This window comes from Schistosoma haematobium, chromosome 4 (genome assembly GCF_000699445.3).
Source record: "Schistosoma haematobium chromosome 4, whole genome shotgun sequence".
NCBI classification, from domain to species: Eukaryota; Metazoa; Platyhelminthes; class Trematoda; order Strigeidida; family Schistosomatidae; genus Schistosoma; species Schistosoma haematobium.
In genome coordinates, this window is record NC_067199.1 from 43,750,733 (window position 1) to 43,769,736 (window position 19,004).

General features: G+C 34.5%; 1 protein-coding gene across 2 annotated transcripts in view; it reads left to right on the forward strand.

The window, feature by feature from the left end:
• PARD3B_1 (Partitioning defective 3 B) overlaps positions 1-19,004 on the forward strand; it is a 76,891-nt gene that overhangs the window by 7,418 nt on the left and 50,469 nt on the right. For both annotated transcript variants that reach the window (XM_051216512.1, XM_051216513.1), the window contains exons 3-6: positions 2,265-2,380; positions 12,740-13,446; positions 14,661-14,825; positions 16,303-16,598. In XM_051216512.1, the coding sequence (XP_051067106.1) occupies positions 2,265-2,380; positions 12,740-13,446; positions 14,661-14,825; positions 16,303-16,598 (1,284 nt within the window). The remainder of the gene's footprint in view (positions 1-2,264; positions 2,381-12,739; positions 13,447-14,660; positions 14,826-16,302; positions 16,599-19,004) is intronic.

Sequence of the window (19,004 nt, forward strand, 5' to 3'; positions counted from 1 at the left end):
CATCCAATTCCCAGATTTCAGGTAATCTGACTGCCAAAACTGAACCACCATCCTTAAAAATCCCGGGGGTTCGTCCATCAGGCCCTGCTACTCTCCCTCACTTGAGATTATTTATAACCTTTTCAACCCCACTAATAGTTGAAGGACTTACATCAGTTTGCCATTCGGGTTGCTTGGAGATAGTGGGTAACTGAAGTGTTTTTGAGGATCAGTTGAACTGTTCTCTAATGTGTTCTGCCCTTCGGTTCAATCTACTGGACTGAGAGTGAATAATAGTCCCATCTTTTTTCGAGATACTTTCACTAACAGCCGCATTTTTAATACCCTTTGTGGATATCATCCCAAGCTACCTCGGGTTGGGTGTCATTTTCACGGTGGACTGGCTCCTTCTCTAGTTCCTGAAATATTTTCTTAACTTTTTTCATAATTACTTTGGGCTCTAAGGAGTGTTCTCACTGCGGCTTTTCTATGTCTAGTAAGTCGCAGACAAATACGTACTCGAACTAGTGTATGATCCGTGTGCAAACATGTGCTTTATGATGAGCGACAGTTTTCAATTGAGCTCCTCTAACGATTGCTAACGGCAGTGTGGTCTATTTGAGTCGATTGTAGAGGTCGTCACGTCAGTTGATGTTTCTCCTTGTGTTTTCCAGAGGTAAATGGTTATCTAAAGGTATTTACAACAGACAGTCTCCATTATCTGTCCGCTGAGCCTTAACACCGTAATATGCGTCTAATTGTCTTTGGGTTTGATTTAGTTTACCTATTTTTGCATTAAAACCACCTGACATTACTAATAAATCAGAGCATTTAACCTTTTGAAGGAAGTTGGACAGTTTCCTATAAAGTTCATTCTCAACTTCGTAAACAGATACGAAGAAAAGGCAGCGGCGTGTATTCCTATCTTTTTGAGTCCTTACTGTCCCGTTTGGTCGGACAGTGCACAAGCGATTGTCTATTGGAACCTGTTCAGCTCCCGAATTCAATTCTGTACCCACACCATCGAGTCTACAGGAAGTACCAGTGGAGTCTCTAGATACTCAAAAAGTAAATTGTGCCCGTTCTCTATATTGACAAGATCAGGCCAAATGAATGACCGTAATTGAGTCCTGTACATGCGTTTCGTTGATACAGCATACATCGATGGCCCGAGATTCCAGAGTTGTAGCCGAAGAAACCTGTTTTCCTACCGGACACAAGGTCCGGACTCTAAAAGCTCCAACATGTAGTTTAGAGCGTGGTTTCAGGAAACCAAGAGCAACATTTCGTGAGCTCAAACCACTAGAATACGTGGCGCGTGGTTATAAAGATAAATGAGAAGAGTTAGTCTTGCGGATGAGAGAATTATTAAGGGGTGAGAGAGGGATTCAATCGCCAACAAGATGATCTCGGGTGCTGACAGGGGTATGAGAATGGTTTTCCTTTTCCGGTCGCCCACATCTTAGAAAGATATTTCTTCTTGAGGGACTTGAAAAAAAGCTGAACTCATCGTGGTCTCAGTGACTTGGGAGCGTGGCCGCAGAACTCAAGGAACAACTGCTTGGAGCTGGTCGTGCACAGCCTTGTTATGGTAGGTTTTTGATGTATTAGCTCCACACTTTAAAAGGCCTTACCGTCGGAAATGGAAATTCATGGAGTAAGGTGAGGTGTGACATTTTCAGGGTCGACCTTTTCTAACCTCTTTCTTCCTCTATGGGAAGGCACCTTCGCTGGAGATGTTGATTGTCCGAGGGAATCACCTTACTGCCGTCACACTTCTCTATAGTTAGCAGTATGACTCCGCTCTCGGTCCTCAATTTTCTGCGTTTAGTCTTACGGTTCTTCAACCGACCTGTCTGATGTGGTAGAATCTAAAGGAACACTTATTCCAACTAATATTGCTCAGTTGAGTCATCTTGATAGGCAAGCTCAAGCACCATGTCAAGGTAGCAGCTACGATCGGGAACACATATCTATACTATGATCATGTTTCAGGGCGAGTAAGAGTTTGTTTATCTTACTAGACTGAGAAAGACCACTTAGAGCCCAACTGAACAAAGAAAATGTCAAATATATATTTCAGGAAAATGTACAAAAATATTAATCGATTTTGAAAATGATGTTCAATCTGACTTTCATCTATTTCTTTGTTCACTTTTTTTTCTCTCTCTGTTTTCACTTCCTTCTGCCTTAAACAAACTGAACTTATTCATTTGTAGATACGTATGCTCTTGTTATCATATGCATAGTTTATTTATTATTGTTCATATCAAATTTGATTTTAGTCCAAACATTGTCATCTTCAGTTGGTTCGCAAAAAATTTATTTGAAGCCTTTACCTAACGAAAATGATATGTTAAATTCTAGACTATTGAATGATGATAAGAAACGATTACCAAAAGTAGGTGATCTTTTTTTCATTCTTTACTGATTTGTTTGTTTGTTTTTTTTCATTTTTATCTGTATAAGAAAACATGTCTTTATACATACTGAGAAATGACCAAGGATTAGTTGAATGTATTTGTTTATTAAGAATTCTTCCATATTAAATTTTCTTTGGTATCACTAGTTCTAACGAAGTTCTGCGTACTTTTTAGTTGTGAAAAGGTGATGTGACATTGTTTCCCTTAGATATTGAAAGTTGGTCTTGAAAGTGTATAACCTGATTTTTAGTGTATGTATAAGGTAATTGGTAAATGTAGTAGTATATTGTAGTACCATCTTTTATAAAAACAAGTTCTAATTACAGTATGAAGAACATAATAGAATGAACTTCTTACACAATCATTATGAGTTTGATCTAATATTCAAAGACTAAACAAGGTGACCAGTCAAGATGATTCAGTTTTTCACTAGTTCTATATAATTTGGGTTATATATTTTTATCATTTATGTCCTTTACTCCTGGTGGAGGAGCATAGACCACCCACTAGCATTCTCCATTAAACTCTGTCCTGAACAATTCTTTCCAGTCGCTATTCATCCTTTTCTTGTCTGCTTCCAATTCCCAACACAATGTGTTCCTTGGTCTACCTCTTTTCCTTTTCCCTTCAGGATTCCAAGTTAGCGGTTGCCTCATGATGCAGTTTGATGATTTCCTCAATGTATTGTCCCATCCACTTCTAACGTCTTTTCCTAATTTCCTCTTCAGCTGGAAGCTGGTTCGTTCTCCCCCATAGTAGGCTGTTGTTGATGGTATCAGGTCAACGAATATTGAGTATCTTGTGTAGACAATTGTTTATAAATGCTTGTACTATTTTGATGATGGTTGTAGTAGTTCTCTAAGTTTCAACTCTGTACAATAGAACTGTGTTGACGTTCGTATTGAAGATTCTGACTTGGATGTTTGTTGACAGTTGTTTTGAGTTCCATATGTTCTTCAACTATAAGAATGCCTCGTATATTCACTCATTTGTTAATGTTTTTACATGAATTATGTTTCAAGATAATCAGCAATTAACTCAATAGAATTAAGATCTTTAGTTGACACTTATTATAATGATAAATGATTGATATCTATTACTTGACCCTATAAACTACACAATACAAGATTGAGCATAGAGACGATCAATAAGAATTTATTTGATACCAAGACTAAATCAAAAGGATATCTGAGTATACTGATTAACAGTCAGATTTGTATGCATTAACTGAGTAGTGCTTGACATTAATTAATCAATCAATAATTTATTATATAATCACATATTTACATGATCATAAAACTAGATATCCCTTCTTATGATGTGACCTACATATTCAAGATGCTTGAAAAATAAACAAATCAATTTTGTATCTCATTTACACTGTAATCAATTAACCCCTTCCTCATTATATCAAATACAAAGATACTAAGTCACTAAAAAAAAGAAAACATTGTCATATTAAATATGATCCATTAGTTCAACACATCAGAACATTATTACATAACATCACGATGAATGTAAAGGTTAGTGTTACTAGTCAATACTGTTATATGATAGGAGAAGAAATATACATCAACACTTGAAACCTATTTCATATACTTCAATTTAGGCAGTGTTGAGTAACAATGATGGATAGTGGCAAGCAGTGGAATCCAGGACGCGCGTTTCGTCCTATTTTGGAACTCGTCAGCTGGATGTACCTGCATCTCCGAGTTGATGTTCACTCTGGGACTCAAACCCAGTACCATTCGCTTCAAATGCCATCGCGTTATCCACTCAGCTACTGAGTCCTGATAGCCACTTGTTTGTGCAATGGGGTGAATTTAAATTCACTTGGTATTGTTTGGCTTGTATCATCCCATTGAGGTTTAAGACGGCAATTGATCAGTCTGAATAACTTCATTAGGTTTTACTCTTTTGAAATAGTTTAATTCACTAAGATTATGTCATAAATGAAATGAAATCAGATGTTTCATATTTTCTAATAATTTAATCATCAAATATAAATGAAAAAAATATTGAGGCATTGTGACCATTCATCTTGGACAACTACAGTGAAATTGAATATTTGAATCTTACTTTACCTAATTTACCACAAAGGCAACTCGAAAGAATCACATGTTTTCAAGTTAGAGATGTATAACTCAAGAGTGAATATATGAACATTGTATTCGGTTATCAGCACAAGGATTATGGTTCAAATTGCTGTGATAATGAGTTGAAGTACATTAGTATTTAACCGGGTTGGTGGAAATAGAGAGTTCACCTAGGGGAGTTGGAATACCCTCATTCCAAACCAATGGTGCACATGGGCTCCAGCATCCTGAAGGAACAAATGGCGTATAAACCAATCGTTGGTCACCGGCTACCATGGGATTGCATCTCCTTACGATGCTCCACTGCCTTGTGGATCAGACCTTCAGGTCGAAGGCTCCGGGTGTGGCCCCCTGAGAAAACCACCTGGTTCGGTTTGAGCACCCGGGCAGTTTCACAGCCCTCACACACATCAGATGAGATTTGTGTGGCGCATATGTATTTGGTGCCTTCTTGTACCAATATCTATGTGTTGAAATAAATAAAATAATAAAGTATTTAAAAGCTGGTTATGATCGCGGGATTTCGAAATTATTTTACATCTAATGAGTTAAAAGCCCTTATAAATTAAATGTCATTTCGTAAAAGAGGCAATCAAATCTCTTATAGCTTGGTCATTGTAAGAAGTTTATTGAGTTATCAGTTTTCCGATCCTAATATCTTAGGAATATCACTGCATAGTTAGCTGCATTATTCTACGTGTGAATTTATTCATACTAAAGATCTCTCTCTTTGAATCTTTTTCACAACCATGAATACTTTATCACAAAATTTTTAGTATTAAATTTACTGAAAAGTTACGGACGTGAACTTATTAGGGAACTACCATTGTCACTATATTGATACTACGATGTAATACGTAAAAGTTGTTACCCATTTCAGCATTCTTAATTCATCAGGTCGGTCATTATTATTATTATTATTATTTATTATTTACTAAACCACTTATGAAATGAATTCTATTTGAGTTTACCATAAATAAAGTTAGTTGAAAGAAGAAATGATTAATTAACGTTTCGAGCAAAAGCTTTATTAAAAGAAAATTGTTTTTATCAATATGGGGTTGTGGAGATTGTTAAGTTTTTAATTGAGATCATAAACCGATTGATGTTAGATCATCATTGAAAACTAGACAGCCGTTTCACCCTATTGTGGGACTCCTATGCAGTGCGCATTCGAGTGCGGGATCGTGTTATTCTTTAAGACTGGAAAACTGCTTGAATTATTGATTATTTAAATTAGAAATTGGCACACTTTATGATTCATTTCAACTTTGTGAAATACTGATCAATATACATGATAGTTAGTGACTAGGTAATTATGTAATCCAAACCGCACGTTACACTTTATTTGATAGCATCAAAATAAAATTAAAAGCTTATTTCTATTCACATTTCATTTTTACACTGATTATTACAAATATCATAAGGTTATCCGTCGAACTATCAAGTTACAATAAATAAACAGTTTTGGTTGTGGATTGTTGTTGGTCTTAACCGTATGATACATTGGGTAGCTGTTACTTTGACACGGTAGTCGGGTTCGTTTATTATGGTGACCTAGTCAAGCTATGTTGGCTGGAACACTTGTTCTTGTAGGTGCTACTGTAACAGTTAGATCAGTTGGAAAATTTTAATACCAAAAGCAACGAACGGATGGTTAGGGAAAGAAGTCGTACTGTTGACTGCTCGGGAGTATGATGACGATGAGGTGTTCCCCTCAGGAAACTAACATCTACACTTATGCTGCATTCTCACAGAGGAAGTGGAACTATTGAAAAGGTCAGCCCTAAAAATAGTATGCCATCATACCGCACCAATTTTCGTCACCGGATACGAGGCCTATAAAGTATGGGCTTACCATATCAAAAACTACTTTCGAAAAGGCCATGTGTGACCGGCCTCAGGCAGTTGCCCCTTGGATACTGCGGTTACAGTCACAGGTCATCATGACCACTCCTAACCCAATTTTGTCTCTAGATACTTCCGTGATGTAAGCGATCGAAGGAGTGACAACAGCTCTAGTACCTCAAACATCACTAAAGATCGTTCACACTAATACAATCTAGTTCTTGTAAGTGTAATTATCCCTTCTGTTTGACTTTTATTCCATTAATAGTGTCATGAATTGTTATTTTCTATCTTAAATACTACCTATCATCTATATGATTGATAAGATTTAAGTATTTCTCCACAAGGTTGTTTGCGTTCTGCACCAAATAAAGTAAGTTTAAAAAAATAACTAAGGTTCGTCTTGTATGCATCGATTTTTCACAATGTTTTCAATCAATTGAATTGTAATGCATGTATTTCGCTTACACTGCTAATGTGTTACTCAGGTAATAAACATTTTTTTAAAAAGTCACTATTTTAAACAGTTGTATTCTTGGTTTTAATATAATTTCAATCTAACTGTTAGTGTAGCGAACAACCACAAGTACAATTTTCCAGTAAATTCTATGTTAATCGTTCCTTTAATCTTAATGATATAGTCCAGTGATCGACTATGTTAATATATGGGATTCTTTTCAAACACACAAACAACCTGTCATATAAAGGAACTACAGAGTAAGTAATATTGAAGTAAAACACAGGATTTGTAGTATGAAGTGCGAATCGATTGGTGGTGATGTCGAACATGGATTTTTGTCAACTGAAATGAATAAAACATATGCCTGAACATCGACTAACACAACGCGCAATGCTAGCTAGTATTGGACAGACGGTTGGAAGAAAGTTAGGGGCGGTCAAACCAAAACGTGGCTTCAGTTCTTGAAGTCACTAACTTGTGGTCTGAGCCATGTCGGTAGATTCAGACTAGTTGATTGCGATCCGTGCGACTATGGTAATCAATAGTTGTAGACTGTGTGACATGGCTCAGAATCGACCACAATGTCGTAGGTGTATACACTCGTTGTCTTCCCTTAATCGTGAGATTAAAATAACTTTGTGCCTTTCTTTCTACGAACTAATTCTTTCTCCCTGTATCATATGCTTATGTGGAATCTTTATTTTTATATATTACTACGACTGAAGTAACTACTTCTATGAATTTGATGTTCATTTTGTTGTACTAATGCGGTGTTGTAACTTTGACCGATGGACATATTTGCCTGGTCCTACGTTGTAGCTGACTGACTGTTACATGCATCCATCCGACACCTGCAGTGATGCACAACCCTGAATGACATAGGAATAGATTAGAAAATACTAAAATTAGGTCATATTATTCGGTATAATCTTCTTGATCGTGACTCATACAATACTTGTAAACAATGATTAGATACATTCGGTTGCATGATCCCCACAATCAGTCACATCAGCTCAGTTGTATTTATTCTCCACCTTTCGTTAAATTACATTTCAATTTAGTTTTTCTTCTTTCGTTCCCATTTTTTGTTCTTTGCATTTTCTTCTCTTGGTGTACTAATGTGAACTGTATGTATATTTCAATCTCGAGTAATACTTCAATCCACTTTATATTTTGTTTTTCTTATTTCTTTATAAAATATGCATGGTGTAGATTATAGGTGTTTGCTTAAATTTTTAAGTATCATAGAAAATTCTATTATCAATCAACTGTGTTTATATTTTTAGAATTCAGTTGTGCATACTTTATATTGATACTTGTTTGTGTTGTATATAAGTAATTAAGTACTAAAATTAGTAGTGATAATTTCGTTATAAATCATAATCAACTTAAGTGACATAAGGATGTGTTACGTATATAGTTATAGTTAATTTTGGCTTACTTCAAGGTATGCTCACCTAAATAACGTGGTAGTAAATTGGGATATTGCTTAAGAGCTGCTAATCGAATATAGATATTTTATTGTAAACTGTGCCACTTCAAACGAAGTTGACCGGGGTCCACCAGTTAACCACTATATTACTACCATTATATTACTCCTATAATCCCTTATATCATGTTGTGTTCCACTAACGAAGAATTATCAGTCACGATTGATTGATCACTGGGTGGTGATCAATGTCATGTGTGTCAAGTCCTTATTTATTGCAGATCGAATGCCATCAACCATGTTGCAATGTGGCCACCAGTCTAGGTGACTCGACACTGCGGGCACTATATATTGAGATTAGATGGTGGTTGGAGGGAGTCGACAGGAAACCCTGGACCCAGGTTTCGTGCTACTTGGCACTCGTCAACAAGGTGTACCTGTAATCTTGAGGGAACTGGTGCTCCCTGGAGGATTCGATCTCATGTCACCCAGCTTCACAATCAGAGACGTTACCACTGAATCCATTAGGGAGCACCAGTTCCCTCAAGATCACAGGTACACCTTGCTGACGAGTGCCAAGTAGCACGAAACCCGGGTCCAGGGTTTCCTGTCGACTACCTCTAACCACCATCTAAGAATTATCAGTATCCAACTTATAATTTAATAGATGACAGTTTATAACATAATTTTCAGAGTTAACGTTCACATTAATACTTAAATCCCACACTATCCACTTTAAACAGTAAAACATTTTACAAGCCAATCTATTGACATATGGGTTGATTAATAAACAGATGTTTTAGCGTTGACCGTATTTAGAAGTTACCTTTAATTTGTATAATAATCGCTAATTAATACTGAATATTATAACAGTTGAATAGATGGGTAGCGGATGAAAGTATGACGTTTCAAATAATTGCATTGAATCCAAGTATGAGTGTTTCAGATAAGATAGAAAGCGTATACTGAATTCTCTGACTAAGAAATGCGTTCTCAATATAATCGCCTTGTGATAATGACACATCTGTTTGCCAGTATCAAAGATTCATTCTGAATATAAAGAACAGAGGAACATAAATTCTTAAAATGAGTAATTAAAGAAGGCATCGTGTTTTCTCGTTCCCTTTTTTTTAAGCAAAATAAGCTCCTGTTTTTTCTTGGTCCCCACAAATTGTATGTTCTGTTAAATTAATTCAACTGTTAATCGAAGTGTGAATACAATTTTCAGTAAATATCGTCATGGTCAGTGTACGACACGGTGTCGTGGTATGAAAGAAAGCTGCAAAGGGCTGGCTTCTGTTGGTCCTTCACGACTCCCTGGTTGGGATCCAAGAGATGGTTCAACACAGTGGCTAGAGACGTTATCAGATATGGCTCAGAATAGAAGCCAGTGTCAATCCTACTGTAATCTTTTACTTTCTTCATAAAAAGTGGTTGTATCTTCCTTAATTGAAAGAATTCTTCTAGTTGTACTTTTCCGTCTCCCCCATTATTATTATTATTATTATTATTATTATTATTTACACTACCTCACAATAATCTGGTCGTTATTGTTCTTCTTTTTTTTTCTTTTACGCTCCTTACCTTCTTTTTTTTCTCTTTCCATTCTCATTGTTTTGTATGGCGCATATATATTTGGTGCCCCCTTGTACCAATATTTATGTGTTCAAATAAAAATAAATTAATTCAACTTGTAATATCTGTTGAAATTTCTACAATTTTATTTCTGGTCTACAAATGCTCTGATATGGTCGAGGGTGGGGAAAGTCAGCTCTCCCTCTCAAAATGCTCTCATATGGCCATGAGTATGCAGCCACTGATAGGGAAGTTCTACTCACTTCCTTTTCGTCGCAGGGGTGTCGTTTACCAAATTGAGAGGACGAAAAACGAATGTCCGGCGCTTTATCCGGGTTGCTGGGATCAGCGGATCCACTTAGGGGAGTTGGGAAACCCTGACTTCAAATTAATGGTGCACATAGGCTCCAGTATCCTGAAGATCAAACAGAGTATGAACCTAATGTTGGTCACTGGCTACCATGGGACTATATCTCCTTACGTCGCTCCACTGCTCTGTGGATTAGACCTCTAGGTCAAAGGCTGGGGCAGTGGCTCCCTAAGAAAACTACCTGCTTCGGTTTGGGCACCCGGACAGTATTCCAGCCCTTACACAAACCAGTGATAACTACTACTGGCTTCATTGTTATTGTGTGGCACATATGTATTTGTTGCTCCCTTGTACAATAATCATATCATGTTGAAGAGTGGATTCGCTAGAAGACTGAGCCGATTCTGTGAGGACGACCCACGGGTGAACTCGAGGAACCTCTGAACGAGCCGAAGATATTCTATATAATTTCCTCTTGGAAGAACATTGCAGAATCTCTACATGTAGCCTCCCTATTGGACAATTGCTAAAACCACATGCATGCGGATTGGATGACAATAATGATGATTTCGTTCTTACTATAAAAAAACTATAAATACCTGATAGTTCTGTACCATATTTGACACTGTTTTGAATAGCATTCCTTTCACTTGTCTTGTTATTTGTGACTTGGAGGGTTCTAGTGTTCAAGTGCTCAGGTTATACGCGGTATATTAAGAATCTATGCTGTAGATATAACAGATTCCATTTGTGTAAAGGAGTTTTGTAATAGGAGCTGAAAGAAGTGATTTTTCAGTTCAACAATCGCGTTACATTTTCTCAGGATTTTATATTATTCAAACATAAATAAATAGACTCACTGTTTCAAGTGTAACTGACTTGTAAATAATAAATTGCATGCGTATCTATGAAACTGTATGTTCACTTTTTGACGCCTTGGAATAATGCATGGTTTTTGTTTCTAAAACTACCATTGATTCTTATTCATCATTTACTGGATAGAATTATCAATGAATTATAGACTTTCCAGTGTCTTTTAATAATCATTTTACATACCAGATACATATTTGTGTACTTAGCTTTGAAGCGCACTCAGTTTGTTACATAATGGATGGTATAAAATACTTTTCTCTTTCTTCCTCAAATATACTACGCTAATACGATAAAGAGATTAGTCACGTTGTACCAGATCCAGGATTTACGATCCAGAATAGAGAACCAGATTAACACTAGATGATACTTTATTCAATACAATTACAAGCAGTCACACTCAGTGAGTCCGGAGTAGAAATCAATGAGAGAAAAGGAAACCACATATTTAACAGGTAGTAGGCTGAGGGTCTGTTTCTTCACACTCAGTGATTATTCCTATTCTACTGTCACTACCATATATCATCTTGATAGCTAGTAGTGTTAATTGTAAGTAAGAGGGGTGGGGTTCGAATCTGGAACCGAATAGTTGAAAGTCGGACATATCCGATAACATTTTTGCCAATAACCTAAGTTTAAAGCACCAAGTCTGAATGGTTATTATTCATCTTAATCATTATACATAACTACTCTTTTCAAAATACTTTCTACATACATTACTGTTATATGATATGATGTTACTATGGAAATCTTGTTTAATCCACTCTTGTATATCACGAATCATGATGTAATAAATACATACATTTGTCATTTATTAATTTCGCTAGGAGATCAGCTAATATTACTTAACTTCTCAGTTTTATTTATCATATTCCAATCTTTTTAGGTGTAAATCCTAAGGAATTTGTGTTTAAATTCTGGCCTTATAAAAATGGTATTAAGTAGTATATCATTCACTTGTGAATTGGTAACTTATTGGTTAAATCATTCATTTTCCAATCAATGTATTAAATGTTGAAACATCACATTCCACCGATTTCGGTTTAAGCAACTAAATATAACATTCACACAAGCAATTTATGAATCCCGAAACTTCGCAAAGGAACTTATACTAAGTAAATGATTCACAGTATAAGTGTTATAAGTGTTCAATTATATGACGACAAACCAATATCTAATTTCAACCTTCAGATATGTGTTTTTTCTTTAATTTTCATACCACTTGATCATTAAAAGTATGTACGCATATATCATGTTTTATCAAAAGAGATATCATATTTTATGAAGGGAATACAATAGAAAGAAATATTAGTTGATAAAATTCGATCAAGAAGAAGAATTAGAAGATCATCTCATTATTCAATACTTATTAATCAGTCAATGAAAACATCTCAGTTCTGCAGTAGTATGTACCCTCTCACTACGAAGCTGCTTAATGAGCGTTCGAATTCCATACAGAGTATTAATTTCATCAAGATTACATGTAGCATTTACTGTTGAATGAGTGCGACCTAACATGAAATTTGAGTTAAACTACCTAACTTTAAGATTATTGTTTGTTGAGTGGTTTTTAATGTTCTGTTTTTCTTTGATTTTATGTTTTAAACCAACAAGTTTGATAATTCTCAATAGGTTTCAAGTAGTATTGTTTTCATGATTAAAATAATATTGTGTTATGGAAACTCTTTATTCGAAAGACATTATTTCTAAAAGAATTGACTTATTTACTGTGATGTTCCTATTCTCTAGGCTGAACGTTCTGCTCTACTACCATTCTCATGTGATGTTGACTGTTCAACACCTTCACCTCCATTATCTACCAGATCTACACACAATAATGACAATTATTTAGAGTTGTTCGCATCTCAACCGACTAATACTGCTGCTACTCTACAACGAAACTCTTCTTATTCACCAAGTGACAGCAAAAATTACACTATCAAATATACTAGTAATTCTACTCATTCAACAATTACTCCAATTAATGAACAAGAAAACGACCGACAGTCATCACAACATCGAAAACCACATCGTCAACGTCGACAACACCATCATGAGAATCGTAGTTCATTCCATCGGCATAGTGTATTACGTCAATCACTCGGTGGTATCAATGTATTAACTCATCATACAAATGCATTACATCAAGATTCATCTGAACCAGACAATGAAATATCGCCTAAAAGTTATGACAATAATGTTGAGGACATCAGAAAATGTACACCCAAACAAGTGGATAATAAATTCATTGATTATTTATCATCATCAGCATCATCGATTCATACTAATAGCAGTAGTAAGTCTTTGAAGAATTCTAATCACCGTCATCATCGTCATAATGATGACATTGATGACTATCAACTAAAAACATTCCGTTTATCAAACTTACCATCATGGGATCATTTAAATTATGCATTAAAACCTTTTACATCGAATCATCATGGTAGCGAAACAAAGTAAGCGTTGTTCTGTTTTTCTGTTTGAGAACCAGGTTATTCAGTTATATGTTAGTTAAAATTAATTGTGTTAATTTCGATAAAAAGTTGTGGTGTTTGTCAGATTTGTAGGTTTACACCACAAATTGACCTTAGTTCGAAAACAATTGAAAACCATGAGGCACTTGATAGTTATTACGTCCTTTTATGTACCTTATTAACCTTACCACGGATCGAACCCAGGACCTTCAGTTATCACGAGGAACATTTAACCTTCAAATCGCGGAGTTGTTGTTCGAGGGTTTACATTCCTGGTTTAAGTTAATTCTCCGTATTACATGACTAACATCCATTGCCATTCATAATGTAAAACTATGTATTAATTGTTGTAATTGTTGTAATCAATGTAAAGAAAGAGTTAGATATAATTTTATGAAGTGTTTGTGTTATCAAGGCAGAGAAGGATTTACATCTTTCTCGTTTCGAACACATGAATCAGGTTTCTGATACCTGATAGCTATGATTTCAACAAACTTCAAAAGATTAGAGCTCAGCCTCGTATTCATCAAATTGAAAAGTTCCCTGATACCGAAAAAATGTCTAGAAATCGGGTTATTTAATTATTTCTCCCTTTTAATCGGAGGCTGCTTTGATATGCACATGTAAATTTATAGATACAGTTGACGGTAATTTAAAAAAGATACTCGTCAACATGTCAGTTGTTGAACATGTTGTTTTATACAGGATTAATAGTTTGGCTTCACGGCAGGCTCTGATTGTCCTTACAACATTATTACCTTTAAAGTAGGAGACGTCTTCGTGTGATCGCTTAGAATCACCGAGTGAACAATTTCTGAGGTTAAGCATAGAATGCTATCTAAAGTGTGTAAATCGATCGATGAAATGGTGATTCTTCATCAACTGAGTTGATTTGGATATTTTATCAGAATCTACCCAATTAATTCTTAAATATTATTATCTGACACATGATTGGTCATTTAATAAGCCAATCAGAACTCAAAACATTGTAAATAAATGTTTACAATTCCTATACATGAAATAGAATATTTCAACAGTTTTGTTTGTTGTTCATTCACGTGAAACATGTCAAGTACTTTTTCTTTCTTTCTTTCATTTCATTGAAATAATTCTATCTCTAACATCATTTATCTTGAAATCACAAAAGAAACAAACAAACAAATAGACAACTATTTTATTTTTTATTTATATGTTAGATTTAAAGGATTTCGTTTAGTTCACAAAGCTATACAATCGGAATATTGTCTACCTCGTGTACATATTAGTAGTTATAATAATAATAAAAATAGTATTCCATTTCAATTGAATGATATTATTGTCAGTGTGAATAATCATAAATTATCGACAATGTCCGAAGCAGAGTAAGTTAATATGTTTTTTGTTTATGTCTTGGAATAGATATTCATTTATCATGCTAAACATTTTGTGTATATTAATTATTATGTGAGACTATAATTTATGAACGAACTAATCAGATTTAGGATAACAGGTCTTGGATCTCGGTATGAGATCCATTCATCTATTTGGCTAAATAGTGCTTTGGTATTTTTAGCTGATAATCAGTTCGTGATAAAAACCTTAAATGTAATTCCTTATCCTAACCGTCAACTGTAAATCACAATTCTAATCACTCACATTGGTTTGTAACCCTCATATAGCCCTAATAAGTAGGTGGAGATTCTGAAGTCCTATTTAACACTCGTCAGTTGAATAAAGAGATGGCGTTTGTAGCGAACGCTACTGGGTTCGTGTCCTGGGGTGAACATCAACTCTGGGATGCAGGTACATCCAACCAACGAGTTCAAAATAGGATGGAACACGCGTCCTGGATTCCACTGATAGCCGTCATCTATCTTTGCTTATTATGCTTGTTATTTATGGCAGTCCGTACAGGATACACATATGCCAATAAGAGACAGATCAATTGCAATCCTAAACATTAGTGGGAAAATTGACACAACCAATACAAATTGAATTATATTAGTAGGTTATAAACTTTGTTTCTCTTCTTCGATCCGATTACATAACTTGCACTTCATGTACAAAATTTTACAAGTTTATAAAAACAATCAGCACATGAGATTCAGCTTAGAAAATTGTAATTAACAGATTAATAGTCGTGTATAGTCAACTTAATGTCACCAATAAAGTGTTTTGGTCAGGAGTATTCAAGTTTTAATCCAAGTAGTATGAAAATATACACATATACACATTGATCTTAATCTTGGATTAGTGTGTAAAGTACTAAGTGCTATTTTAAACAAACTGAAGCAAAATTATTATTATTATGACTAATATTATTCTATCATCTATTTACTTACGATTAAAATTGCTAACTTCGGACTAAGTTACTGACAGGAATTTAAAAGTTCATGTTTTTTTTACCTTAATTTATACACTTTCTGTCTGATATTGCTAACCGCCTTATTTAAACCGAAACAGTTTATTCATTGAGTTGTAACCAATGTTTTATTTAACTGTAATGAAATTTCTTATATTAGTGTAAATGATTAAACTTCATGATGTTTTACAGTATGTTTGATTTCCAATAATTGACATTCCTCAACAAGATGTCTCTAAAATCTTGGACGAACACTTATTATACTATTGAAACTTTACATAACTGAATGTTACAATTACCAATAGGACTATTCCTTGACATAGATAACTTGAAGAATAGTATTCTACATATGTTTATATTTTATGAATAATATTCAGTTTAGCATTGTAATTTAATTTCTCAATATGAATCAATTCCAACAGCTGATGTAAATCTTGTAATTAGTTTCTATTTAATTAACTAGTCATTAATTATTTCTTCATTTTATTATTTTCTAGAGCATTACAATATGTATATAATGCATTTAAAGATGCACAACATTATACTATTGATGTAGACATTCTAAGATCATCTTTATCATCAAGAAAATCTTTTAATAATGAATCATCTTCTACATTACTCAAACAATCATTGATAACTCGTCAAAAATCCGACTCTGGTTATTCAAATTCTATTGAAGTGAATATTGCCTCGAATCCACATCGACCAAGAAGACGACGAGAAGGTGAATGTAAAAATTATTCATCTTGTGAAATCACTCCAGAACGTTCACCTTACAAAAACGACAAGAAAGGTATTTCACTGTTGTTTTTTTTAAGAAAGGAAGTAGTATTTACTGTCTTATTTTCCTGCGCTGTCCAAAATGAAAACAGTTCACTGTAAAATGAATTATTACTATGAACTCGAACATTTACGTTGCATACTACATATGCTTTTTGATAGTGAATTACTCTCAAAGAGCCAGTGTTAATCAAACAGACGAACTGAGCACAGAATAATCGATTTTCACTGTGTTTGATATGCTTGAAAAGAAGGTTTTATCCAATTAATAATTTGAGTCATTTATTGAGCCCAAACTTATGTACACCCAGCTTTCATTCACGCTATAGATGTATGTGTATTAGAGCTAGCGATATTGTCCCGGGAGGATAAACTGAAGCTGGTAAGGTGACATTCGGGATTAAAACTTGTTGGTTTAATTTCAAGTGATCTGATCATTGGGCATCACTTCAAGATTTCATATAACAAAGATATTTGCATTTATTTCCGCTTTCTCTAATTCACAAAAGGTTGAATTTTTACATTTGACAATTCCCTGATCATTTTTTATTGTTCTATAATCAAGATTGATCATATTGTTTGTACTCTACTATGCGGTAATACTTGTATTAAAAACAAATGAAAAATATTAAACTAATATCAGGACAATAAAAGAAGATGACGCAACTAAATATGACAAGTTAGTAGTGAGATGACAAACGTGCTGGTTGTAATGAGAATAATAATAACCTGGATAAATTATGTTTAAACTTGAGTTGTAGGTCAAAACTTAGGAAAATAAACAAGGTTTTCAGTGGTGGCCTAGCATAGAACAAGTTATGAATTCAATTGTGAAAATACTACAATCTATACAAATTCCCATACTGATAATTAGAATAAAATACTATTCAGATTACGTAACATCTATCTGTACTGATCATTTTCACATTCTTTATTCCGTAATTACAGTAATTTTTAATGATTTTAATATGACTTATTTCTTATGTTGTTAAACACTTATTGAGGTTGTTACTATTCCTATCATAACTAATACGCTTGTCATCATGGTTTACAGTTTCCACTAGCTGCATAATCCTCCTTCATGCATGTCTGCACATAAATATTACTGCATATTAGAGTATAAAGCCTGATGAAGATCTGTTTGAGAAGAATATTTGTCCAGTGCTTTTATGTTTTCAACGGTTGACTCACTTAGATCAGTTCATGATTTCCATGAAATAAAAACATTTATATTTACATCCAATTTCAATTCTAAATCCTATGTAATGTAACTACCTGTGTTAGTTAACTGATTATGGAATAAAATTAACAAGGTCAATATCAGAATAGTGATAGTGAAAAGAATGGGTGTAAGAAATATGATTTGAGATAGAAAGTTGCTTTCGTGCAATAAAAGATTAAAAAAAGAGTGAATACACTCGCACTCTGGCGACTGCTTTTGAGTCATTTTGTAGTAAACAGGACACGGGTGGGGACAACCGAATGTAATTAACACACACTTACAGAGCATCTCAATAAAATCTGAGAACCATATATCAAATCGTTAATTTGCAAAATGTCCACCAATTGTTTCAAAATGCCTCAGACTTCATTCTTCTTGCATTTTCATAAAAATTGCATTCTATCCCCGCTCTTGCTTTCTTGATCTTCCCCGATCTTCTGCTGCCAGACATTACATTCCTGACTCGCGTCATATACTACTTATATCAATATAAGTAGCACCACCACAATTTCACTCGGGGTCACTAGTCATAATGACGGCCTAACCTGAACAATTTTCATCTATCAAAATGGCCCATTAATTTGTTTGGATTGATACTACATCTTGGTTTGGGGGCTCCTAGTTTTTTTTTTCAGACCTACTCTTACGCTAGTCAACACCCTCATCCATCAAAGTGGGTACACACAATATATGTTCGATGAAATTGTATTAAATTCCAATATTTATTAGATAATACATTTACTACACTGTAGCTAATTAGAAACTACGTTAAGTACAATCTTCAATCATGATCACCTCGAAAACCCTAACCAAATAGTTTACATCTTCCTAGACAAATCAGGTTAGTTATTAATGGTTCTATCCTTAATAGTAACCTTATTCCAATATATGCTAACCACTACAAAATATTTGGTATAGGCGATGGTTGTCCTTATGTAACTCATATTCCAACCATTTCACTTAATAAGGATTTGTAATCTAATCAATCGATTTACAAATCTTATACTAGCAAATTTTAAAGGCAATTAGTTTAACTGTACTGTTAATTTTGTCTCTTCAATTATTTTAATTTTCTTACGATTCATGGTTTTATATGTCAAATCGAAAGCATAGTTAGATAGATTTTGTAAACAATGATGGATAGTGGCTAGCAGTGGAATCCAGGACGAAACGCGTCTCGTCCTGGATTCCACTGCT